This window comes from Mobula hypostoma, chromosome 21 (assembly GCF_963921235.1).
Source record: "Mobula hypostoma chromosome 21, sMobHyp1.1, whole genome shotgun sequence".
Classification (NCBI taxonomy): domain Eukaryota; kingdom Metazoa; phylum Chordata; class Chondrichthyes; order Myliobatiformes; family Myliobatidae; genus Mobula; species Mobula hypostoma.
In genome coordinates this window covers 18,840,866-18,868,790 of record NC_086117.1, presented here as the reverse complement: position 1 = coordinate 18,868,790, position 27,925 = coordinate 18,840,866, and the positions used below count along the sequence as shown (strand labels likewise).

Sequence of the window (27,925 nt, the reverse complement as noted above, 5' to 3'; positions counted from 1 at the left end):
GGTCCTCCAACTCTGGAGGTGATCAGGGCTTCCTTCGTCATGTGAGTAGCTTCCTCTCGGTTTACTGTCAGTCATGCAAGTCCCAGGTGGAGACTCAGGAATACCATCACACTCAGATGTAGAAAGATTCTTCATTACTGATTCTCTAACAACTTTGTTTTACCAGTCAGGGTCGTTAGCCCTGAGCGAAACCCCAAACCTGGAGGACCAGTGGACCACTCTACCCTTTGACCAATTTGGCATGGGCGATCCTACCAAGATCCAAAGCATAAAGCCCTGACTTCAGTCACCATCTCTCTCCGGGTTATCGAGGCAGGCAAGCCTCCAAACCCAACGACAAGGTTGTGGTCCTCTTGGATGTACTGTACGTGGAAGCGTGGAGCAAAGTGCGTAGTTTGCGTTGCAACCAGCTCAGACTCCGGACGTGCAGGAGGCTGGCTGCAAGTGTTGCCAAACACTCAGCAGCCCGCAGAGCATGGCAACGGTGCTCAGCAGAACAGACACAGCAGCAAAACCAGCCCCTTTCCTCCCTCCCACACACCTCCCCACCCACATGCTCGGGCAGTCCTCCAAATCTAGGACCGACCTCCAGGCTTCCTTCTCCAGTCACACAGTGTCTTAGAAGCAGCATGCACAAGGAAGAGATAAGTTGTGCACAGAAAGTTGCCAGAATCTTGGTAGACTACAGTGACCGAGGCTGTGTTGATTGGCTGAAGAACCAATGGCAACGTGTGGTGTGAGGTAGTGTGTGTTGTAGATTTAAGCTCGAACAAATCTATTGGACTGCATTCTCTAGATTGGGCTACAGTGGGGTGTTCAGCCTGTCAACAGGGGCTGTGAAACCTGCAGCGTTCACCTCGTTCATCTGCTGACATCAATACCCAGGGACCTCCGAACAGGTTCAGTCTTGCAAGCCACTAAGCTGGAATGCTAACTCTCTTTCCTCGTGCCCACCTTAACCCTTTTGCTGCCTTGGGATCACTTCCACTACCTGACTGTTCCTCCTCGAGTCGTTGAAACCTGTTTCCTTTCTGTGCGTGCTTAATGCAGATCGGCTCTCCGGATCTGGTGCTTTTCCTGGCCTGCTCCAACCACCGCTTGCGACAGCGGCTGGAGAAGCGAGCTGTGCAGCAAGGCCGACTGGACGATAACAGGCACGCCATCGAGCGCAGGGTCGAGACCTTCAAGCAGAACATCAACCTGATTGTGAAGTATTACCAGGAAAAGGAGCTCATTATTCGGGTAAGGCCACAGTGCATCACTGCTCACAAAGTGATTTGAAGTCCTTGCATTTTGTTATTGAGAATTTTCCTGTCTTTTTTCATTCTGTTTTAAGCATTTATTCGTAATGCTTTTTGAGAGTTATGTTTAAGTCTTTTTAGCATAATTGTTGGCAAACAATTCTGTGTTGTGTTGTGCTTTTGTTTCTGAGGGTTTAAGTCTCCCTCCGTAGAGCTGGGTATATAATCAGAATCCACATTGGGTGCACTGCTGAGGGAGCTGTTGCCTTTCGTTGAGTCAAGGAGGTTACCTAGAAGCAGAAAATGCTGAAACACTCAGCCAGCCAGGCAGCATCCATGGAGGGAGGAGCAGTGTGAACAGTTTCAGTTCGGACGTGTCATTGACCTGAACTCTGTTTTTCTCTCTCTCTGTTGATGCTGCCTGACCTGCTGAGTCTTTACAGCGTCCCTTGGTTTTGTTTCGGATTTCTATCAACTGCGGTCTTCGCTTCCTCTCTGTCGTCATGTGAACAAAGTCACCAGACAGACGCAGCCAGTAGACATAAAGTAGTCTTTTATTCGACAGAATGAGACGCTCTCTGAAGAGAGAGGCCTGTTTGACCCAGTAGTACGTACTAAAAAATGAAAGGACAATTCTACATTTACACCGTATCTACAATGCTTCTTTTGATTTACATCTAATTTTCACACCCACACTCCAGGCACCCAAAGTGCATGTTAATCCAGATTGTCTGGTTTTTCAAATGCCTCCTGTCAACAGCTCTAGGAAACAGTTGTCCTGGGCTGCATTTTAAATTTAGCCTACAATTCACATTCAGGTCTAAAGGTTGGTTGCTGAAGTTAGTATTTTGCTATACATAAGTCCGGAGTATGCCCTAATACTCTCTGCCCTCACAGTTGGATGAGAGCAATACAGCACCATCATTGTGAAGGTCTGAGCGGTTACTCGTAGTGTCATGGCCACCGTCTGTCCCTCAGCAAGCTGATTGTCTGGGTTATTATTGCATTGCATGGTAGTGTGGCGGTTAAGCGTAATGCTGTTACAATGCCAGTGACGCGGGTTCAATTCTTGCCAATGCCCGTTAGGAATTTGTACATTATCCCTGTGACCATGTGGGTTTCCTCCTGGTGCTCTGGTTTCCTCCCACATTCCAAAGATGTACGGGTTAGTAGGTTAATTGGTCACACGGGTGAAATTGGGCAGCGCGGGCTCGTTGTGCAGTACCTCTAAATAATAATTAAAAAATCAGAATTGAAATGAACTGCAAAGTGGTGGCCTGCATTAAAATGGTGTCAAGATTTTATTGGCTGTAAAGATATTGGAGTGTCCAGACGTCAAGGAGGGAGCAATGAGGAATCTGCTGGAGGGACTCAACAGATCAGGCTGCATCTGTAGCAGGAAGTGAATGTTCGATGTTTCAGATCAGGAGCCAATGTTCAACGTTAGGGAGAATAAACAGGGGAGATGGGACTGATTAGATTGCTCTGGTAAGCTGGCATAAGTTTGCTGTGTCAAATCACCTGCTTCTATGGTTGGATGGCTTCCGACTGTTTTGAAGGACAATGGGTGATGATCATCATCACAAGCCTGCGTGAAAGGTATGAAGATCCCAAGATGTCCAGTGGTCAAGATCCCCCTCTCGCCCTCACTGGTGTAGTCGAAAGGAAAGCTTCTGGAGCAGTATGTGTGGCACCAGCTCGGCTGCAGGAGCTGCCGGGAGGATGTTCAATGACGTCCAGACGCCTTAGGGGCTCCACTCTGGATTTGCTGTCTGCGTTTACTCCTGTAGCCTTCATCTCTCCCGAGGCTGCCCACAAGGCAGTGGGTCAATTTATGAGCACCAGGGCGTGTCCACTCACCGGTGGGCCTGCGTGCTCCATGTGCAGGGGCCAGACCTCCTCCTCGTCCTCTGTGGTTCAGTCTGAGTCCGAAAGGTGCTCAGTTTCCATGTGTCACCAGTGAGGAGGCACTACGTGGGGCTTGCTGTTGGAGAGGTTGTGTACTGGCAGGGAGAGACTTACACATTCAGCTCTCCTTCTCGCAAGACTGCTGGCCAGTGGTGGAAGCTGAAAATGGGAGCGAAAGGCACTACCCACTACACCATCACACTAGACGCATCACAGCAACCATTTTGACACCTACTTTTGATCTACCAACTTCAGCTGCCCTGAATCCTATTTTTTAAAGTCACGTTATGATATCAGTGACCACTCTGCTGAGAAAGTTACTGATCAGAAGGGTTTAGAACATAGTAACCGAATTTCTGGATTAGTAAACAGAATCTGGTGACATGAGTTCAGAACCCACCACTTATAAATTCAAGCAATTAAATAAACCAGGCTATCCCGCTATGGTGACCCTGGTTATCATTGGCGTACATAGCAGGGGCAATTAGAAGTGGGCACAGGCTCTGTGCTGGCCAGGGATACCCCCCTTACATGAGAAGTTCAGTCCATCCCATGGGCGGGCAGCAGAGCCTACGTTATCCACGTTTGCACCATTGGCTTTATTTGTCAGGCGTGCATTGAAACACACAGTGAAATGTGTTGTTTTTGCCTGCGAGTAACACAGTCCAAAGGTGTGCTGGGGGCAGCCTGCAAGTGTTGCCGTGCCAACGTTGCATGCCCACAGTTTACTAACCTTAACGAGTCCGTCTTTGAGATGTGGGAGGGAACCCACACAGCCACAGGGAGAATGTATAGACAGTGGCAGGAACTGGACCCTGGTCATTGCTGCCGTAAAGCTGTGCTTCAGTGGCTTAGCAAAATGCCTGAAGTGGTTGTGCATTGAAATCAGCAGGGTGTGACACTGGATGTATGGCAGGGAGGTATAGGGAGAACAATGGCTTTAATTTAGCCATCATGGAAACTTCAGCAGAACGTTTAGCTCCATTGTGCACATGCTAGCTCCCTCTGCACAGTTAAGGCTTCAGACCGATTATTATTCAGCAGCATTAGTACAAGGAAATTTCTGAAAAGTTCAAGATGTAGTTTCCTTCAAGGATTTATTTCCTTTGAATTTGGAGGCTTAAATATCCCCTCTACACTCCCTGCCTAGAAATGACCTCAGAATAGAAACCGGAGCACAGGAACAGGGCTTTTGGCCTACAGTGCTGTGCCAAACCAAATGAAACAAAACCGAGACACAAGGGATTCTGCAGATGCTGGAAATCTTGAACAACACACACGAAGTGCTGGAGGAACTCAACGAGTCAGGCAGCTGCAATGGAGGAAAATAAACTGTCAAAGTTTTAGCCAAGACATTTCATCAGGGTCAGTCATGGCCTGAAACATCGACTGTATTCCCCCTGATTTGCTGCCTGACCTTCTGAGTTTCTCCAGTGTTTTGTGTATTGCTCAAAATAAAACAAGCAGTGCCTTTTCAACGCACACAAAGTGCTGGAGGAACTCAACAAGTCAGGCAGCAAATATGGGAATGAATAAACAGTCTATGTTTCGAGCCGAGACGCTTCTTCAGGGCCGAAAGAGCAAAGATGCCAGAATAAAAAGGTGGGGGGAGGGGAAGGAGGTTTGCTGGAAGGTGATGGGTGAAAGGTCAAGGGTAAGAGAGGAGGGTGGACCATATGAAAAAGGGAAGGAGGAGGGGACCCGGTGGAGCTGATAGGCAGGTGAGGAGGGGTAAAAGGCTAGAGTAGGGGAGTAGAAAAAGAGGGAGGAGGAGGGAAAAACTTTTTTTTTACCAGAAGGAGAAATCACTATTCATGCCAACGGGTTGGAGGCTACCCAGATGGAATATCAGGTGTTGCTCATCCACCCCAAGGGTGGTCACAACTTGGCATAAGAGGAGCCCGTGGACTGGCATGTTGAAGCAGAAATGGGAGTCAGAATTAAAAGGTGTTCGACGAGGCGGTCCCCCAGTTTACAATGGATCTCACCAATGTAGAGAAGGCCACCTTGGGAACACCAGATGCAATAGCCAAACCCCAGCAGATTTGCAGGTGAAGTATTGCCTCATCTGGAAGGACTGCTTGGGGCCGAGAATTAAGGTATCCAAAGGCAGGATTCTGCATGATTCTGGGCTACGATTAGCAGGAGATACTAGGACCTTGACAGCTCCAAGACGGACACTGCTGACACCTGCTAGAATCAGAATCTGGTTTAATATCACCGGCATATGTCGCAAAATTTGTTAACTCTGGAGCAGCAGTACAAAGCAGTACAGGACAATATAGAAAAAACTGTGAATTGCAGTTCATATATAGTTAAATAAGTCGTGCAAAAAAAAAATGGAAATAAAAAAGTAGTGAGGTAGTGTTCAGGGGTTCAATGTCCGTTCAGAAAACGGATGGCAGAGGCTGTTCCTGAATCGCTGACTGGGTGCCTTCAGGCTTCTGTACCTCCTTCCTAATGGTAACAATAAGAAGAGGGCATAGCCTGGGTGATGGAGGTCCCTATTGATGGATACTGCCTCTATGAGGCACTATTCCTTGAAGATGTCCTGGATATTACGAAGGCCAGAGCCCCTGATGGAGCTGACTAATTTTTACAACTCTCAGCAGCTTACTTCGATCCTCTGCAGTAGCTCCCCACCCCCCTGTCCCAGACGGCAACGCAGCCGGTTAAAAGGCTCTCCACGGTACAACCTACAGACACAGATGTAGATATTTTATTACCCCAGGGGCACGGGGGGAACGTGTTACCTCCCCAGGAACTAGACACCAGCAAGGCACAGCACCTGCAGAGAAAGGCAAGTTTCAGCAAGAAATTGAGGGCTCAAAACTGACAAGTCTCTGAACAGCCGGAGAAATGGCTTCAGGCTTTTATTATTTGCAAAGTGGAGGAAGAGATGAACAGACAGAACAAAGGCAAACCCTACGACAGAAGCCATGCTCTCATGAGCATATTATTTCCAATTTTCAGTCAGATGTCTGAATGAATCATCCAATTAACATATCATACGGCATCAGCCCAGTTAGAAACCTTTCTGTCTCACCTGCTCTCTCTCTGCCTCAGAAGAATCATTCACTCTTAATGACTGGACGTGGGTTGCCAAGGGAGAAGAGGTTTTGAGAATTTATTTTCTTGTAAATCAGGAATTAATTAGTTGTTTTGGCTGAGAAGCTGGAATCGAAGAGTACTCTCAGCAAAGCAAACAGGTCGTAAGACTGTCTCCTTGCGCACTGGTCATCTGGGTCTCTGGTCATTTGAAGGCTGTGAAGCTCTACTGTGAAGAAGCTTTGTCTAAAACGCTTGTAAATCCTCTTTATTGAGTAGTGCACTGGGATCTTTTTACTTATTCAATCATTGGATGTGGATTTCATTGCCAACACCCGTTTTGCATCTTGAATTGCTCTTAAATAGAAGAGGTGCTCCAATATCAATCATATCAGTTGCTTTGGAGTCACAAGTAGGCCTGAATGGAGTGGACGACATCTCCTCTTCAGAAGGAGAAGTAGACTGGTTTTTACATAGATCCTGTGACTAAGCTTTGCTCCATTAAATTTCAGATGTTTTTATCTTGAATTTAAATATCCCTGTCATAATAATTGGATTGATTCTGGATCAACAGTTGGTTGCTTGTCTGACACGTTAATCATGACACCTCCATACACCACACCCCTGTGAGAGAACTTTGAGCGCGACAGCACAGTACAAACCCTTCAGCCCACAATGTTGTGCTGACCCTTTAACCTACTCTGAGATCAATCTGACCCTTCCCTCTCACCTTATCCTCCATTTTCCTTTCATCCAAGTGCCTACCTAAGAGTCTCTTAAATGACCCTAATGTATCTACCAGCCCTGGCGTGCACACACCACTCTCTGTACTCTGACATACTCTCCTTCAATCACCTTCAAAATTATCCCCCTTGTACTAGCCATTTTTGCCCTGAGGGAAAAGTCTCTGGCTGTCCACTCAATCTATGCCTCTTATCATCTTGTACACCTCTATCAAGTCTCCTCTCAGCCACCTTCACTCCAAAGAGAAAAGTTTTATACTTTATACTTTATCGTCACCAAACAATTGATACTAGAGCGTACAATCATCACAGCGATATTTGATTCTGCTCTTTGTGCTCCCTGGAGTACAAATCGATAGTAAATATTAAAATTTTAAATTATAAATCATAAACAGAAAATAGAAAAGGGAAAGTAAGGTAGTGCAAAAAAAACCGAGAGGCAGGTCCGGCTATTTGGAGGGTACGGCCCAGATCCGGGTCAGGATCCGTTCAGCAGTCAGAAGCTGTTCCCAAATCTGGCCGTATGAGTCTTCAAGGTCCTGAGCCTTTTCCCGGAGGGAAGAGGGACGAAAAGTGTGTTGGCTGGGTGGGTCGTGTCCTTGATTATCCTGGCAACACTGCTCCGACAGCGTGTAAAGTGCTTTAGTTTACTCAACCTACCCTCATAGGACATGCTCTCAACTCCAGGCAGTAACCTGGTACTCTTTTGAACTTTCTCTAAAGCTTCCACATCCAAGAGGGCGGATAATGCTGGGGTTTAGTGGCTCGGCATCTCTGAGAGTGGAATACCTACTGCAGCAGCACTTGAACCTGCAACTTTCTGGTCAGGGACAAGGACACCATTCACTGAGGCAAGGTGTCCATGGCAGAAGGGAATGAGATCTAGTTCCGCTTCTTCATCCAGAGGCAGGCCATAACCTTGTCACACTTGCCACAGTAACACTGGGAAAGCTATTTCCTAGGCTGGAAGTAGCTCGTATTTTAAAGTGATTGGTGGAAGATACAGGAGGGTTGTCAGAAGCAGGTACACAGTGTGCGGGGTGGGGGGGTGGAATGCTGCCAGGGGTGCTGTTAGAGTCAAGTACATTGGAGATGTGGAAGAAACGCTCAGATGGGCACATGGATGATAGAAAACTGGAGGGTCATGTGGAAGGGAAAGGTTAAATTGATCTTCGAGTAGGTTAAGAGGTCAGCATAATATTGTGGGCCGAAGGGCCTGTACTGTGCTGTTATTATTGTTGTTTATCTATTGAGATACAGCCAGAATAGGCCCTCCAGCCCTTTGAGCTATGCCGCTCAGTAATCCTGCAATTTAACTCGATCCTATTCACTTCACAATGACCATTTAACCTACCAACCGGTACGACTTTGGACTGTGGGAGGAAACCGGAGCACCCGGAGGAAACCCACGCGGTCAGGGGGAGAACGTACAAACTCCTTAAAGGGAGAGATAGGAGATGAGCCCGGGTCACCCACTCTGAGTGTCAGGTCGTCGTGAAGTCCTCTCTCAAAGGATTGGGTGGATGGTCCTGAGCTACAGAGATCCAAGTTAATTAACTGCTCTATTAGAAAGGACCAGCTCCTGCTGAAGGAGATTGTTAGGATAGTCTGGGATAGGGCTCTTTCCATCTGTGATGCATCCTGTGGCCGAGTAGCTCATTTTTAAAACTGCGTTGTAAAGCCTGGTAACCAGTGTGCAACAGTGAACTTTTAGCCCCAGATTGATTTGCCGCAATTTGCCTGAATCAGGGGAATCAAGTGATTATCTCTGCAAGCTATTGGCACGCGGGGCTAAATTATGTTTTAGGAGAGCCTTGCTTGAACTTGATAATTACCTGTCTGTGTGGAAATCCTGACTCGGCGGTTGTTTATTTAATCTCTGCCTAGGGTCCCTTCCTGTGGCTAACATCACCCTGTGTGTAGGTAGGCCGTTACCTAGATCTTTGGGAACCCAGAGTTGGGATAGAATTTCTCAGATTATTTTATCTTTCCCAGGAGTTGCCAGTTACAGATGAAGGGGGTATTCAGGAGGCTTCCTTCACCATGAGTCCTGAAGAAGAGACTTGGCCCGAGACATCGACTCTTAACTCTTTTCCGTAGATGTTGCCTGACTTGCTGAGTTTCTCCAGCACGTTGTGTCTGTTGCTTTGGATTTCCTGCATCTGCACATCTTCTTGTGTTTGCTCTCTTTCACCATGTCTATTGAGATAAGCTCGGACAATAGTTCTGCTGAATAGTTTTAATTTGATCTAATTGGACAATCTTCACATGACATCTTCACCTGGGTGTCAAGACATAAAGTTTTATATCTTTTATGTAAAAAATAAGTGTCCCGTTGAAAAGAACCGTAATTTACTGGAGCATGAAGTTAGTTCCATTGCCACAAGAGTTTCTTCAGATGCTGGAAATCTCGAGCAACACCCCCAAGATGCTGGACGAACTCAGCAAGCCAATGGAAAAGAGTAAAGAGTCAGGTAGTGTCGATGGGGAGGGGGAATAAACCGTCAACGTTTTGGGCTGAGACCCTTTATCGGGACTGGAAAGGAAGGGGACAGAAGCCAAATGGATGCTTGGGGGAGGGGGGGAGCACGAGGTGCCAGGGGATAGGTGAGACCAGGTAAAGGGAGGATGAAGTAAGAAGCTGGAAGGTGATAGGTGGAAGAGGCAAAGGGCTGAGGAAGAAGGAATCTGATAGGAGAGGACAGTGTATCATGGACAAAAGGGAAGGAGGCAGATAACAAGAGGGAGATGATGGGCAGGTGAGGAGGAGAGAAGGGAGAGATGATAGCCAAGGTGGGGAATCAAAAATTTTCTTTGGCAGTTGAATGGGGCACGACTGCACAAACGCGTGTAACTCGGACCGTGAGGCAGCGGGAGTGATTAAAAGAGAGCAGTTTGTGGAAGTCGGTCATTTCTTCGGCAGTTGAACGGGGCACGACTGCGTAAGTGCGTGTAAGTCAGACCGTGAGGCAGCGGGAGTGTTTAAAAGAGAGCAGATTAATGGAGTGGGCGACGGAGTAGAGGGAGACAGAATAGGAAGGCTTTGGCTCCTGAAGCTTTGGCGAGCAGAGGCTGAGGAAGACCTTCACTTCAAGTGAGGTAAGGCCGGGTAAGTTCCTTTAATAAATCTAATTACCTTAGGAGTAGGTAATGGAGGCAGCAGTTAGGGCAGTTGAGTGCTCCATTTGCAGTATGTGGGAAGTCAGGGTGACACAATTGTCCCTGATGACTACACCTGTAAAAGGAGCATCCAGCTGCAGCTCCTGACAAACCGAGATAGGGGATTGGAGCTGGAGTTGGATGAACTTCAGATCATTCGGGAGGCAGAGGCAGAAATAGACAGGAGTTACAGGGAGATAGTCACCCCTAAGATTCAGGAGACAGGTAGCTGGGTGACTGTCAGGAGAGGGAAGGGGAACAGACAGAATGAGCTGAGCACCCCTGTGGCCGTTCCCACCAATAATAAGTACATCGTTTTGGATACTGTTGATGGGGACGACCTACCAGGGACAAGTTGCAGTGGTTGCGTCTCTGGCACCGAGATGGGACCCTCAACTCGGAAGGGAAAGGAGGAGAGCAGTAGTGATAGGGGATTCAATAGTTAGGGGGACAGATAAGAGGTTCTGTGGAAGAGATCGAGAATCCCGGATGGTCTTTTGCCTCCCTGGTGCCAAGGTCCGCGATATCTCGGATCGAGTTCTTAAGAGGGAGGGTGAGCAGTCGGATGTTGTGGTCCATGTAGGACCCAATGATTTGGGTAGGAAGAGTGAGGAGGTCCTGAAAGGTGAGTTTAGTGAGTTAGGAGCCAAGTTAAAGGACAGGACCTCCAGGATAGCAATCTCAGGATTGCTACCAGTGAACTGGAGGGGGACAAATATTCTTGTAGGTAGGTTTGCTAGAGAGGCTCCGGTGGACTTAAACTAGATACAAGGGGGGAGGGGAAACAGAGTGTAGGAACAGATGTAGGGGAGAAGGAAGATAAAGAAAATAGTAAAGTTGTTTGCATCGTTAGTGATAAACCGAGTAAGAGGTGGAAAGTTTCTAAAATGCATTTATTTTAATGCTAGGAGCATTATAAGAAAGGTGGATGAGCTTAAAGCATGGATTGATACCTGGAAGTATGATGTGGTAGTTATTAGTGAAACATGGTTACAGGAGGGGTGTGATCGGCAACTAAATATTCTTGGATTTAATTGCTTCAGGTGTGATAGAATCGGAGGGACAAGAGGGGGAGTTGTTGCATTGCTTGTCAGAGAAAATATTACAGCGGTGCTCTAGCAGGATAGATTAGAGGGCTCGTCTAGGGAGGCTATTTGGGTGGAACTGAGGAATGGGAAAGGTGTAGTAACACTTATGGAGGTGTATTATAGACCACCAAATGGGGAGCAAGAATTGGAGGAGCAAATTTGTAAGGAGATAGCAGATATTTGTAGTAAGCACAAGGTTGTGATTGTGGGAGATTTTAATTTTCCACACATAGACTGGGAAGTCCATACTGTAAAAGGGCTGGATGGTTTGGAGTTTGTAAAATGTGTACAGGATAGTTTTTTGCAGCAATACATAGAGATACCAACTGGAGAAGGGGCAGTGTTGGATCTCCTGTTAGGGAATGAGATAGGTCAGGTGACGGAGGTTTGTGTTGGGGAGCACTTTGGGTCCAGTGATCACATTGCCATTAGTTTCAATATAATTATGGAGAAGGATAGGTCTGGACTCAGGGTTGATATTTTTGATTGGAGGAAGGCTAACTTTGATGAGATGCGATAGAAGGAGTGGATTGGGACAATTTGTTTTATGGGAAGAATGTAATAGAGAAATGGAGGTCATTTAAAGGAGAAATTTTGAGGGTACAAAATCTTTATGTTCCTGTTAGGTTGAAAGGAAAGGTTAAAAGTTTGAGCGAGCCATGGTTTTCAAGGGATATTGGAAACTTGGTTTGGAAAAAGAGAGATATCTACAATAAATGTAGGAAGCATGGAGTAAATGAGGTGCTCGAGGAATATAAAGAATGTTGAAAGAATCTTAAGAAAGGAATTAGAAAAGCTAAAAGAAGATATGAAGTTGCTTTGGCAAGTAAGGTGAAAATAAATCCCAAGGGTTTCTACAGTTATATTAATAGCAAAAGGATAGTGAGGGATAAATTTGGTCCCTTAGAGAATCAGAGTGGACAGCTATGTGTGGAGCCAAAAGAGATGGGGGAGATTCTGAACAATTTCTTTTCTTTGGTATTCACTAAGGAGAAGGATATTGAATTATGTAAGATAAGGGAAACAGGTAGGGTAGTTATGGAAACTATGATTAAAGAAGAGGAAGTACTGGCGCTTTTAAAGAATATAAAAGTGGATAAGTCTCCAGGTCCTGACAGGATATCCCCTAGGACCTTGAGGGAAGTTAGTGTGGAAATAGCAGGGGCTCTGACAGAAATATTTCTAATGTCATTAGAAACGGGGATGGTGCCGGAGGATTGGCGTATTGCTTATGTTGTTCCATTGTTTAAAAAGGGTTCTAGGAGTAAACCTAGCAATTATCGGCCTATGAGTTTGACATCAGTGGTGTGTAAATTGATGGAAAGTGTTCTTAGAGATGGTGTATATAATTATCTGGATAGACAGGGTCTGATTAGGAACAGTCAACATGGATTTGTGTGTGGAAGGTCATGTTTGACAAATCTTATTGAATTTTTTGAAGAGGTTACTGGGAAAGTTGACGAGGGTAAAGTGGTGGATGGTGTCTATATGAACTTCAGTAAGGCCTTTGACAAGGTTCTACACGGAGGGTTAGTTAGGAAGGTTCAATCATTGGGGACTAATATTGAAGTAGTAAAATGGATTCAGCAGTGGCTGGATGAGAGTTGCCAGAGAGTAGTGGTGGATAACTGTTTGTCAGATTGGAGGCCAGTGACTAGTGGTGTGCCTCAGGGATCTGTACTGGGTCCAATGTTGTTTGTCATATACATTAATGATCTGGATGATGGGGTGGTAAATTGGATGAGTAAGTATGCAGATGATACTAAGATAGGTGGAGTTGTGGATAATGAAGTAGATTTTCAAAGCTTGCAGAAAGGTTTAGGCCAGTTAGAAGAGTGGGCTGAAAGATGGCAGATGGAGTTTAATGCTGATAAATGTGAGGTGCTACATTTTGGTAGGACTAATCAAAATAGGACATACATGGTAAATGGTAGGGCATTGAAAAATGCAGTAGAACAGAGGGATCTAGGAATAATGGTGCAAAGTTCCCTGAAGGTGGAATCTCATGTGGATAGGGTGGTGAAGAAAGTTTTTGATATGCTGCCCTTTATAAATCAGACAATTGAGTATAGGAGTTGGGATGTAATATTGAAATTGTACAAGGCATTGGTGAGGCCAAATTTGGAGTATTGTGTACAGTTTTGGTCACTGAATTATAGGAAAGGTGTCAACAAAATAGAGAGAGTACAGAGAAAATTTACTAGAATGTTACCTGGATTTCATCACTAAGTTACAGAGAAAGGTTGAACAAGTTTGGTCTTTATTCTTTGGAACGTAGAAGGTTGAGGGGGGAGTTGATAGAGGTATTTAAAATTATGAGAGGGATAGATAGAGTTGACGTGGATAGGCTTTTTCCATTGAGAGTGGGGGAGATTCAAACAAGAGGACATGAGTGGAGAGTTAAAGGGCAAAAGTTTAGGGGTAACATGAGGGGGAACTTCTTTACTCAGAGAGTGGTAGCTGTGTGGAACGAGCTTCCAGCAGAAGTGGTTGAGGCAGGTTCGATGTTGTCGTTTAAAGTTAAATTGGACAGCTATATGGACAGGAAAGGAATGGAGGGTTATGGGGTGAGTGCAGGTCGGTGGGACTAGGTGAGAGTAAGAGTTCAGCACGGACTAGAAGGGCCGAGATGGCCTGTTTCCATGCTGTAATTGTTATATGGTTATATGGTTAAAAAAGAGAGAAGTTTCTTTAATAAACTTCCATTCGGAATCCTCCTCGCTATATCCCTAGTTGTTACAAACTACTCAAACTTCAATATCACCGTTTTATCAGTGAGTCATGCTGTAAAATCCCTGCCTCCGTGTAATTCTGTTTACATGTTCCCCCATGCTGTTGACATTTAGTGACTATCACACCAAGTTGTGCTATCACAGCTGGTCTTAGGATATAAATTTACAGCGGACTGTTGGGAAATCTGATGTTGTTTTTGTATATGGCTCACAGGTTTCATTTTGATGTATCGATAAAAGGATTAAGGAGATTTATCCATTTAAGAAAAGCTTCTTTCATTTAAGCGGGAGGACCTGATAAGATTGTGGCCAGTTGGATGGTGTGAGAGGGATTCAATCAGACCTGTCCTTGCAATTTATAACCTTCCTGATTATCGGTTCTTGAAAAAAAATATATAGCAGGCAGCTGGATTGATAGAGCGCCTCTTACACTACCAGCCAGAGCTAAGTTCAGCTTGATTGTTTCTAAAACTCTTCATTGAACACTGGAGGGCAATGATTGTCTGAACAAAGTGTCTGAGTATGCAGAACATACTGCTGGACAAATCGGCTCAAGACGTTTGCCGAAACCAATGGAGTGATGTCCAAGAGGTGAAGTCAAAGTCACATTAGCTTCTCCGAAGTGAATATTCTAATGAAGACCCTCATCCTGAAACGTCGACTATTTGTTCCTTCCCACAGATGCCTGCCTGCCCTGCTGAGTTTCTCCAGCGTTTTGTGTGTGTGTGTGTGTGTGTGTGTGTGTGTGCGCGCGTGTGTGTGTGTTACTATGCATTTCCAACACCCGCAGAATCTCTTGTGCTTCTGATGTGAATGTTGATTTTTTTCTTGTTGCATGCCCCGCCAACGCACCGCAGCAAATGCCTAAAACACATTGTGGCAAACAAAGCTGATCTTTGATCCTCGATACGAAGCCGTATCATGTTGACCGAGGATTTATGAACACCCACTGGGCCACGACATGCCTTACCAATTTAACTACGTTGCTCAGGGCCGGGGGAACTGAGAGGTTCCCGGGGCAGGTTTACAATCCACTGGGGCGTGCTTTCTCCCCACCCCAGAGTTCATGGGGTCAGTGGGTGATCATCCAATGAAAATTGCGTACTAAAGCAAGCCGAGTGGGCGTTTTTCATAGTCATACTTTATTGATCCCAGGGGAAATTGGTTTTCGTTACAGTTGCACCATAAATAATAAATAGTAATAGAACCATAAATAGTTAAATAGTAATATGTAAATTATGCCAGTAGATTATGAAATAAGTCCAGGACCAGCCTGTTGGCTCAGGGTGTCTGACCCTCCAAGGGAGGAGTTGTAAAGTTTGATGGCCACAGGCAGGAATGACTTCCTATGACGCTCTGTGCTGCATCTCGGTGGAATGAGTCTCTGGCTGAATGTACTCCTGTGCCCACCCGGTACATTATGTAGTGGATGGGAGACATTGACCAAGATGGCATGCAACTTAGACAGCATCCTCTTTTCAGACACCACCATCAGAGAGTCCAGTTCCATCCCCACAACATCACTGGCCTTACGGATGAGTTTGTTGATTCTGTTGGTGTCTGCTGCCCCAGCACACAACAGCAAACATCATAGCACTGGCCACCACAGACTCGTAGAACATCCTCAGCATCGTCCGACAGATGTTAAAGAACCTCAGTCTCCTCAGGAAATAGAGACGGCTCTGACCCTTCTTGTAGACAGCCTCAGTGTTCTTTGACCAGTCCAGTTTATTGTCAATTTGTATCCCCAGGTATTTGTAATCCTCCACCATGTCCACACTGACCCCCTGGATGAAAACAGGGGTCACCGGTACCTTAGCTCTCCTCAGGTCTACCACCAGCTCCTTAGTCTTTTTCACATTAAGCTGCAGATAATTCTGCTCACACCATGTGACAAAGTTTCCTACCGTAGCCCTGTACTCAGCCTCATCTCCCTTGCTGATGCATCCAACTATGGCAGAGTTATCAGAAAACTTCTGAAGGTGGCAAGACTCTGTGCAGTAGTTGAAGTCCGAGGTGTAAATGGTGAAGAGAAAGGGAAACAAGACAGTCCCCTGTGGAGCCCCAGTGCTGCTGATCACTCTGTCGGACACACAGTGTTGCAAGCACACGTACTGTGGTCTGCCAGTCAGGTAATCAAGAATCCATGACACCAGGAAAGCATCCACCTGCATCGCTGTCAGCTTCTCCCCCAGCAGAGCAGGGCGGATGGTGTTGAACGCACTGGAGAAGTCAAAAAACATGACCCTCACAGTGCTCGCTGGCTTGTCCAGGTGGGCGTAGACACGGTTCAGCAGGTAGACGACTCTGTGGTTTGTGTGGATGCTGTGTCATTTGTTACTCTGTTACAAATTAATGCCACAAAACAACAGACAGAGCACTGCATACAATTAAAGGAATTATATTTATGAATCTTAACTGAAGGGTCAGTGAAGAATAACAAAAAGAAAAGGGCCCATTCTAATTAAACAGTCAAATGTGCACAAGTTGGAGATCATCTTGAACTTCTCTGTCACTCACATGCTGGGCCTTTGGTCAATGTGAAAGCACAGACCACCTTCCGAACATCACTCGCAATCCATCTCCCCAGCGTCTTCTGTCTTCATCTCCTCTCGAACAAAAGCCCAAGACCAACCTTACTGTCCCTCACCAAGAAAATCCTCCCACTAATTGGATGACACACATCCCACATCATCCCTAAAGGCTGATTTATACTTGTGTGTACTATCTTACGCCGTAGCCTACGCAAGTGGGCTACACCGTTGTGAGCATTTATACTTGTGCGTTGGTGTGTCTGCATCGCTCTGCAATTCACCGCCAAAACGCTAGTTGGCGGTGGGGTTTCTATGCCACTGTGTTGAGTTTCTTCGTGTTGAAACTCAACACAAAGAAACTCAAACTTCAAACAATGGCGACTGAAACTGAAGGAGGGTGAATTTTCTGTGCTTGTCCGGCCACTGAGAGACATGGACGAGGAAATGCATTTCAAATATTTTTGGATGTCGGCATTTAGATTTGACGATTTGATTCATTGTCTCCAACCATTTATTTCGCATCAGTGTACGCACAGTATACTCAGAGACTGGCAATCACCATTCGAGTTTTAGCTTCAGGTGGAAGTCAACAGGCTGTAGCAGCTAGCTACAAACTGGGGTCGAGCACAGGGTCCTCCATAATTTCGGAGGTCTGTAAAGCTTTTTGGAAAGCATTGCAGCCAGAGTTCCTTCCCTGCCCTTCAGTCACCCAACGGGAAGCTATTGCAGCGTAGGAGGAAATGCGACGCTACCAAGCGGACCAATCACAGTTGTTGTGATCAGTGTCGCCACGAGGCGTAGTTACATTTTTGGGGAGGTGCGCATCAGGCTACGGTGTAGGGTACGTGGCTACGCCGTACCTACAGCGTCGATTTGACGCACAAGTATAAATTGGCCTTTATCTTCAACAATAACCCAAACAGGCTGACAGCAGAGCAAACAGCTCTTAGAGAGCTGCACAAAATGAAATACCTACAGCGTAACAGTAAAAAATATGAACCAGGGCATCACACGAGGGCCACCCCTGTTGAGGGCATACCCCCTTTTTTTGTTATAAGGAGAGACCACTTGGAAATTTGTTGAAGAGGTGCAATTTGATTTTTGTCTGCAGTGGACAGATTTCTTTGCACTGTGTGATCCAATGAGGCAATATTCAGACCTTGCACTACTTCCTTCAGAAACACACAAACCTTAATGGCGATCTCAGTGCTGGGACAGGCTGGGGGACTTGGAGCTTAGATTAATTGATGAGGACATTCAGTCCTCGTTTATTGTCATTTAGAAATGCATGCATTAAAAAATGATACAACGTTCCTCCAGAATGATATCACAAGAAAACACAGGACAAACCAAGATTAAAACTGACAAAACCACATAATTATAACATATAGTCACAACAGTGCAAAGCAATACCATAATTTGATAAAGAGCAGACCAGGGGCACGGTAAAAAAAAAGTCTCAAAGTCCGATAGACTCATCATCTCACGCAGGCGGCAGAAGGGAGAAACTCTCCCTGCCATGAACCTCCAAGTGCCGCCAACTTGCTGATGCAGCACCATTGGAAGCACCCGAACACAGCGGACTCTGAGTCTGTCCGAAAAGTTCAAGCCTCCGACACAGCCTCTCCAAGCACCATCCTCTGCAGAGCTCTTCGACCCCACCCCAGTCGCCAAGCAACAGGCAAAGCTGAGGACTCGGGGCCTTCCCCTCTGGAGATTCTGGACCACACAGTAGCAGCAGCAATGAAGTAGGCATTTCAAAAGTTTCACCAGATGTTCCTCCGTGCTCTCACGTACGTCTCCGTAAAATCAGGATTGTGCACGGCATCCTACTTGACAAATAACAGACATCACCACCAGAGTGGCCGCTGCGAGCTGCGTCGCGCCGCCATCTTCTCCTCCCGAGAGCTTGGCATTAGTGGCCGGGTTACCGAGACGAGTCAGTGATATCACATCACTGTGGGGGTTGAGATTAGATGGGCAGGGCAGTCGTCAGCTGGACTGGAGCAATTTAAAACAACCCGCTGGCGGAACTCAGAGGGTCAAGTAGTGGAGGAGTGGGACAGAAGGGAGTGTGTTAACCTCTTGGGTGGCGGCTCTCCGTTGGGAGTGAATATGAGCAGATAGAGGGGGAGTGGTGTGATGGGACCAGGGAGGGACAAAGAATGACAGGAAGATGGAGAAGGAGAAGGGTGGGTAATTGTTAATGCAGGCGAGGAGAAAAATGGGCCTCGGATTCCAGCATGTGCAGACCCTTGTGTCTCCAACTAGCTGGATTGTTTTTGACAGACATGAAATTCCAGGTAAGTTTTATCTATAGGTCCGTGAACCCTCTTTCTCTCCACACCTGCTGTGCACTCTTGGCTTTGCTTGCCTTGTGCACTCGTTTGCTCGATGGTTTCTTTTGTGGGCAGATTGTTGTTGTTGTTGTTGTAATGCATCTGAGATTAATTCCTTCAGAAGAAGCAGAACAAACCCAGTTTCTTGAGGTAAATGGGACCCCAAGGCTCCTCTTCACATCTTCTGGCTCCCAATTTACCTCTCAAGTTCATTCATTGTTAATCAATAAGTTTATACCTTCATCATATTCTGGCCTGTGAGTGCTGGAAGGCCTTTCAAGCAAGCAGGCTCGTTTCAACCATCATTACTATTGACAGGAAACTGCTCTGGTCTAGCCATATAAACACCGTGGCTACCAGAGCAGGTCAAAGACTAGGAATCCTGCGGTGTGTAACTTGCCTCCTGACTCCCCAATGCCTGTCCACCATCTACAAAGCTCAGGTCAGGAGTGTAATGGAATACTCACCACTCGCCTGGATGAGTGCAGCCCCATCAACACTCAAGAAGCTCGATACCATCCAGTACAAGGCAGCCACTTGATTGGTACCCCTTCCACAAGCATCCAATCCCCCCACCATCGACGAACAGTTGCAGCAGTGTGTACTATCTACAAGATGCACTGCAACAACACACCAAAGTTCCGAAGGCAGCACCTTCCAGACTCACGACCACTACCATCTAGAAGGACGAGAACAACAGATACCCGGGAACACCACCACTCGGAAATCCCCCTCCAAGTCACTCACCATCCTGACTTGGAAACATATTGCCGTTCCTTCATTGTCGCTGGGTCAAGATCATGGAATTCCCTCCCTAGCAGCACAGTGGGTGTACCTACACCTCAGGGACTGCAGCAGTTCAAGAAGGCAGCTCATCATCACCTTCTCAAGGACAACTAGGGATGGGCAATAAATGCTGGTTTAGCTGGCGACGCCCAGCTCCCGTAAATGAATAAATTTTAAAGAAGTCTACACCTGCACAGTCCTGACGAAGGGTCTCAGCCTGAAACGTCGACTGCGCCTCTTCCTATAGATGCTGCTTGGCCTGCTGCGTTCACCAGCAACTTTGATGTGTGTTACACCTGCACATTTTCAAGTTTCCAGTAGAGGTCAGCAGAGAGCAGCATCAGGTGCAACCCCTGCCTTTCTGATCTGACACTTCCTCTCAAGTCAGTTGCTTGGCTGAGTGAACCCTGCATTCAGACCAGGACTCTTCCTGGCTGATTTGATTTGGTGTAGTAGCTCTGTAATGGTCCAAAGATTCACAGACTTTCCTATTGCTTTTTCTCTCAGCCAATCCTCCAGATGACTGAGCACCAAGCTCTGGATTTCCCTCCTCAAATACCTTCATCTCTGGATCTCCATCTTCTCCCGTAAGAAATGGTTGAAGTACGTATATTTTCCCAAACTTTGTGCCAGTTGTCCTAATGGCTCGTTAGATGCCAATCACATATCCGGTATACTCCTGTGTGAAACACTACAGTCCTCCGCAAAAACTCTGAGGCACTCTCGATTTTTACAAGGTTTCAAATGGTATGGCCTCCAGAAAACCTTGATCCCATTGTCATCAAGGCTGTCTGGGATTACCTGGAGAGACAGAAGCAAAGGATACAGCCAAAGTCTGTAGAAGAACACTGGCCAACCTGCAATAGCCTACCAGCCGAATTTCTTAGAAAACTGCATGACAGTGTACTGAAGAGAACTGTTGTAGCTTTAAAGGCAAAAGGAGGTCACACCAGATATTGATTTGATTTAGGTTTTTTTTTACTGTTTACTGCTCTTTATAGTAATTTATTTTGTTATATAGAAATTTTTCATTCTGTTTGAAAGCATCTTCACCTTACAGAACGTTTTTACATGTGCCTAAGACTTTTGCACAGTACCATATACGAACAGTAGTCAGTATTTTGAGGCACCCAGTTTGGATAGGCAGTAACTCTGTGCAATGTGGAAGATTTGTATTTCCTTTCTTATTTCCCTTTATTTTCCAGTTGGATGCCGATCGTGAAGAGGATGAAATATTCAGTGATATCAATGCTGTGGTTATGGAGAGACTGTTTACGGCGGGAAGATATGGTAAGATGTGTTCTGAGAAATTACTGTGACCTCTTCATAAACCTCAACACAGGAAGGATGTACCACACCAAACAGGAAGAGGTTCTAGGAAGCCATTCCCTCATCAACAGAAACTCTTCTCGTTGCAAGGACGAGGTTAGTTGTTTCCCCTGAAACAACTGGTTGACTTTCATACAATGGTGACTGTCTTACTGTCCGACTTGTGATAAAATTCAGCTAAGACGTACGATCTTTTGGAATGAGAGGAGAATTGTAAACACCAGCACAGACCAGTTAGCAAAATGGTCTCATTCCAACAGAAAATGTAAGAAGCGCTCAGCAGGTCAGGCAACATCTGTGGAGGGAGAAGCAGGGTTAATGTTTTAGACCAAACCCATTGTTTATGTTGATTTCAGATTTCCAGCAACTGAATTTGTCATGGCCTGAAATGTCAACTATTTACTCCCTTCCATAGATGCTGCCTGACTTGCTGAGTTCCTCCAGCGTTTTGTGCACGTTGCTTAAGATATCCAGCTTGACTTCTGTGCTGGTCTTGATTTCGGTGCCTTCTTTCTAAGCTGCAGGTTGATACGTTTAGGAATTGAGAGTTGGGGAAGGCCTTATCCGAGAGTTGAAAGTCTGGGGATCACGCTTTAGCAGTGAGCAGAAGTCCAGTGCATATGACACTATATCACCGGCCAGCCATAGAGTCAAAAGCAAAAATAGTGAGATAGTGTTCATGGTCCGGTCAGAAATCTGATGGCGGAGGGGAAGAAGGTGCTGATAAAACAGTGAGTGTGTGTGTCACATGTCACAGACTATGACCGTCGTGTGTAAATACGTGAGGTGGTAGAAATGGAGGATGAGGGTCAAGGGAATATGGACCCGTGACGGTGAATTATTGCCGCCACTGACGGATTGGACCAAGTGACCTTTCCATATGTCACTAAATAGTTCTGCATTTTTAACTTCCCCGTAAGGAATGAGCTTCATAAAGTGTCTGTCTCAGAGTCCCAGTTCAGTGCTCATGCACTTCAGTATATTTCATTGATAAGATCATCAAGCTACAGAAATGGAAATTTAGGCCGGTGCTGGGATTTGGGATTTAAATTTTGTGAGCTGAGAAGTAGCAGACAGTGTGGGAGGGAACTTAACCCAGTCCCCATGCCTGAATATATTATCACAGAAGAGCCTGTTGAATAATGCATGAATTTCGTGCTCTTTAAGTGATACAAAATTTGAATACAGTTAAATCTGGTGTGCTAGGAACTCCCATTTGTGAGTGAATGTGAATATTGGATTTCTGAATAACACACACAAAATGCTGGAGGAACTCAGCAGGTCCGGCAGCATCTATGGAGAGGAATAAACAGTTGGCATTTCGAGTGGAAAGCCTTCATCAGGACTGGAAGTTCCAGCCTTGATGAAGGGTCTCGGCCTGATTTCACTTCCATTGATGCTGACTGACTTGCTGAGCATTTTGTGGGTGCTGCCAAAGATTTCCAGCATCCATTTATAAATTGGATTTATCCTCAGTTTTCTCCCCTATTAACTGGACATTTGATAATGATCCCTCTGCGATGTCAGTTTATAGTGGATGGGACTCCTTCGGGACTCTCTCTGGCCTGAGAGAGTAGGCAGGCGTCCCACCCGATCGACTTCACGCCTGATCCTCTGGAGACTGCGAGCTGTTGAATTGTTCAGCGAGCAGTCCCATCAAAAGGTACTGTTTAAGTTAGGACCTGTCCTCTCTGTTTGTCAGAGTGAGACTTCCACAGAGATGCAAATTTCCCTCCTGCCTCCACTCCGATTCTAACCAAAGGCCGAGCTTCTCCTACCAGCTGATGGGCAAGAGCCAGATCCAGGCCAAAGGATGCTGTGGGTCCTATCGCCGGAACTTAGGCCCTGGCTCAGGCTGGCAATGAAAATAAATATTTGCAACTGACACTGACTTAAAATCCATTCAAATTTTATTTAAAAAATAAATTGATATATTATATAAAATATATTGTAAATCAGCCTAATTATAGTGAGAGAGAGATTCAAAGTGATTAGCTTTATTTGCCACAAGTACATTGAAACAGACAGTGAAATGCATTGTTTGCATCAAATCAAATCAGCGAGGATGGTGCTGGGCAGCCCGCAAGTGTCACCACACTTCCAACACCAACACAGAGTGCTCACAACTCTCTAACCCTAACTGTACATCTTCCCACAAAACAGAGTGCACACAGCTCACTAACCCTAACTCTACATCTTCCCACAACACAGAGTTCCCACAGCTCACTAACCCTAACTGTTATATCAAAGTGGAAAAAAAATTAACCCGTCTCTTTGTTGCCCTTTCCCCCCAGTGAAGTGCGTAGGCCAGTCAGGAGCTGTGCCGAGTTAAGCTGGCTTGGGATCCGCAGCAGATCTCTTGGCTGGTGCGCCAGGATACCTGCAGAGGATTTTTGCTGCCTTGCTGATTTGAGGAACGCGGGGCAGACCACAGAGTTAACCCAGCCAGAGAAACAGACCTGTCAGCCCCCTGAGTCCATGATGGCTACTGAACATCCATTTACACAAATGCCATTTTCAAAGATGTCACCCTGCATTCCCCTTAACTCTGGTCAAATTATTCATGGTCATTTAGCTGACAAATCCACATGCCTTTGGAATGAGGGAGGAAGTGAGATAACCTGGGGGAATCCCATGTGCTAACTGCACTCTATCAGCATCGGGGGTCAGGACTGAACCCATGTCGCTGGGGTTGTGGGACCCCAGCTCCACTCAGTGAACTGCTTTGAGGGTTTTGATCAGTCAGGACTGGGGTTTTCCTTCTTCACTTGCCCAGTTAAGTTGGAAAAAGCCAGAAATTCCAGGTGATAATTGGTTTTCCAGTCTAGAGATGTAGTTATAATCATGTTTATCGTCATGTGAATACGTAAGCGTACGCTCGGGTGGAATGAAAAACTTACTTGCAGCTTCGTCACAGGTACGTGGCATCAGCCAGGCAGCTTTCGCACAATTTAATGATCATGTTATACACATTTTTTACAAGAATAAAACAAAATTAGAACAAAGTCCATTTTAGTGCAAAGTGATCAAATTGATTAAACATTTCCATGTTTAACACTGATGGGTGTGAGAAGATTCAATAACAGTGCCAGTTTTAAATTCTTCGTGTTTCAAAGTTTCTAATCAGGGATTTCAGAATCAGGTTTACTATCACTGGCATGTGTCGTGAAATTTGTTAACTTAGCAGCAGCAGTTCAATACAATACATAATACTGAAGAGGGAAAAATAATAATAAATAAGTACAGTATATGTATATTGAATAGATTAAAAATTATTTCAAAAAACAGAAAAATATATATCAAAAAAGTGAGGTAGTGTTCATGGGTTCAATGTCCATTGAGGAATAGGATGGCAGAGGGGAAGAAGCTGTTCCTGAATCACTGAGTGTGTGCCTTCAGGCTTCTGTACCTCCTCCCTGATGGTAACAGTGAGAAAAGGGCATGCCCTGGGGGCTGGAGGTCCTTAATAATGGACACTGCCTTTCTGAGACACCACTCCCTAAAGATGTCCTGGGTGCTTTGTAGGCTTAGTACCCAAGATGGAGTCAACTAAACTTACAGCAACCAAAGCTCTGCGAATACAGTACTGCTGAACTCTTAGACAAAACGACTCTTAAGCTGCTGGCCGCAGAGGTAACAGCAGAGCTCAACAGACACGATCTCTCCACAACCCCCAACCACCACTACTTTATAATTTCCTGTCAGTCACCTTATGTACAGACACTCCTGTGCTTAGTGTCACTTTAGGGACACACAATCAATCTACATATGTAAGCTATATTAAGTATTTATTTTTATTGTGCTTTTAAAAAATGATTATTGTCGTCTTTATCTCGTTGTGTTTTTTTGTGCTGCGTCGGATCTGGAGTAGCAATGAGTTAATTCTCCTTCAAGTTTATGCCTTGGAAATTACATTAAACGAACTTGAATGGAGAGACATTTAAAAGACTCACAGAGAGGCACATTGGGAAAGAAAAATTGAGGGGTATGTGGTCAGAAGGGGTTAGATTAATCTTGAAGTGGGTTAAAAGATAGTCACAACATTGAGGGGCTGAAGGGCCTGTACTTACTGTTCTGTGCTCAGTGTTTTTTGAGCATGGTTTAGCTCTGTGCTGAAGGGTGGGGAAACTGCAGTCGACAGCTGTAAATCAATTCACCGATGATTGCACTGAGGAACTCACGCTGCCTTCATCCTGATTGACTGGGGAACCTGAAAGCACTTCTGACCTGGTGTAGGAACCGTGTATTCTATACTGTGCATTCATTGTGTGTATAGTCACCTTAGTAGGTAACTAGGTAACTATTATTTGGTTAGAAACATAGAAATCTACAGCACATTACAGGCCCTTCGGCCCGCAATGTTGTGCCGACCATGTAACCTACTCTAGAATCTGCCAAGAATTTTCCTTCTGTATAGCCCTCTATTTTTCTAAGCTCCATGTACCTATCTAAGAGTCTCTTAAAAGACCCTATTGTATCGGTCCCTACCACTGTCACTGGCAGTGAATTCCACGCAGCCACCACTCTCTGTGTGAAAAACTTACCCCTGACATCCCCATCGTACCTACTTCCAAGCACCTTAAAACTATGTCCCCTCATGTTAGCCATTTCAGCCCTGGGAAAAAGCCTCTGACTATCTACACCATCAATGCCTCTCATCATCTTATACACCTCTATCAGGTCACCTCTCATCCTCCGTTGCTCCAAGGAGAAAAGGCCAAGTTCACTCAACCTATTCTCATAAACCATGCTCTCCAATCCAGGCAACATCCTTGTAAATCTCTTCTGCACTCTCTCTAAAGTATCCACATCCTTCCTGTAGCGAGTGATCAGAACTAAGCACAGTACTCCAAGTGGGGTCTAACTAACTAGGTTAGGTAACTAGTCACCTTAATGGGGGTGGTAAAAGTGAATGGAATAAATTGCGTAATTTGTGGCAGTCTGCAGCTTGGGACCGCGGAGGTCATATCTTTGCTGACCACTGAGATAATGCTCAATAATACTTGTTAATTGCTAATAAAGGATCGAAATGGGGAATTCAATTAACTGGAGCTGTGGGCGTGTCACGCAAGCGTAGCGACTCCATGAGGTCGCAGGCTGGCGGCAATTGCTTTGTTTTGATTTTGGATCGATTTGCTTTTTTTTGTCGCTACGCCTGGGAAAGAACACAGGTTGGCAGAGAAACTCCAAGGTTTTGAGACACCATTCTGGAGGCTTTGGGAGGAGCAGGTAAAAAGGAAGAGATATCTTGTGTGCACAGAAGCTCTCAAGCTCTGGTCAGCAGGCAGCCATGAAAGTCCGTGGCGGGGTCAATCTTCCCCCTCCCCCATGGAAAAATCTCAATGACCTGCCGAGTGTGTCCAAGGTCAGTGAAGACGGAGAAATCCTGTCACAACAGCATCATTCGCCTCGGCCACAGTTCAAGTGCTCACCACCGCTCACCTACTAAACGAGTCACGAGAGTGCGAAACAAGCTGTCAGTGCAAGTGGTGCACGTGAGCTCGATTTCAGCCTTTAAGAGTGTGGACAGGCACATGGACGGTAGAGGTATGGAGGGCTATGGTCCCGGTGCAGGTCGATGGGAGCAGGCAGTTTAAATGGCTCGCCACCGGCTAGATGGGCTGAAGGGCCTGTTTTCGTGCTGTATGTTTTCTTTGATCCCATGACTCTGCAACGCACTAGAGGAACTCAGCAGGGCAAGGCGCCATCTACAGAGGGAAATGGGCTATCGAGGTTTCAGATCTGTATCAGGAAGGGGCTTGTTCCTAAACATTGTCCGTCTGCTTCCCTCCAGGAATTCTGCCTTGCCAGCCGAGTTCCTCCTGCGCCTTGTGTGCGGCGCTGGATACCAGGAGAAACTTTATTTGTGTATGAGGAACTTGCTGTGGTTTGTTGGCCAGCACGCAACACGCAACAAAAATCAACAGCATTCAATGATTATAAAGATATAGGATTGCATAAAAACAAAGTGAAAGGTCGAAGAATAGATATGGAATAAAATGTGCGTAAATCCAGCAGCTCCAGTCTCTTGTGTCTACAAAACAAGTTATCCCAGTGCAGCCTCAGGCCTAGCCGTGTTTCGGCCTGCCCTCCCACTGTAGCCCTGCCTTCCACTTCATCTGACTGCCTGCAGGCATTGCCAGTAATTCGATCATGGCGGCACGCTACTCCATCAGGAATACACTGGAGTGTTATCATTGTTCATCACTGCCAAGGAAAGTGCGTTCTGACACAGGCAGCCATTATCCAATTGCGTAGCTGCCAAGCGCTGGTCCGAGCTTAGTGGGGAATGCACGGGCAAGCACGTTTTATGCTTAGCAACTGCTCTTCAGAAAGACAAATCTGAAAGACACGGTCTCCCGGGGGGGAGCAAGTATAATTACGTGGATAATAATGAAGTGACGGGGGGGTGGGGGCACACTGAGACAAAATGCTGCACTTGCTGAAAACCTGAAATAAAAGGGGATGGAAATATTTGGAAGATCGGGAAAGGACCGTGGAGAAGAAAATAGTTCATGTCTCAGGTTGACATTTTTTTGTTGGCAGGTGGAAATTTGGAGTTTTATGAACAATACAGGAGTCAGGGTTTATTTATTAGATATGACCATGACTGATTGAATCCTCCATTGTAAACCTGCTGGTGAATTTTTACAGGAAACTGCTCCTGGAAGCTTTTAATCAGATAGAGTTAATTCTACTAGTTTTAATGAAATCCCCTGCTTTCTGCACGCATTGATAAACCGGATCCTCTTACCTGCAAGTTCACAGTTGACAAAGGACTGTTGTTAGCAAATTGAAGATGGGGAATTCTTTCTGACTTCACTGGAAACTTTTGGAGGTCACCAGAAAGAAAGAAATGCCTGTGGGCTCCAATTTCACTCGACAATGCATCATGCCTATCAACTGTACAATGATATCTGTCTGGAGGCTTGAAGGTTGTCCAAATGTAGGTCTTGGCTTCGAGCCCGGAGATCTGTGGCTTTCTGTTCTATTTGCACGCGGAATTCTCTTTGGCTAC

General features: G+C 45.8%; 1 protein-coding gene across 1 annotated transcript in view; it reads left to right on the top strand.

Moving 5' to 3' along the window:
- The window catches only part of LOC134359836 (adenylate kinase isoenzyme 1-like), a 170,068-nt gene that overhangs the window by 56,036 nt on the left and 86,107 nt on the right, over positions 1 to 27,925 (top strand). The window contains exons 6-7 of the mRNA XM_063073559.1: positions 1,051 to 1,242; positions 20,784 to 20,868. Of these exons, the coding sequence (XP_062929629.1) occupies positions 1,051 to 1,242; positions 20,784 to 20,868 (277 nt within the window). The remainder of the gene's footprint in view (positions 1 to 1,050; positions 1,243 to 20,783; positions 20,869 to 27,925) is intronic.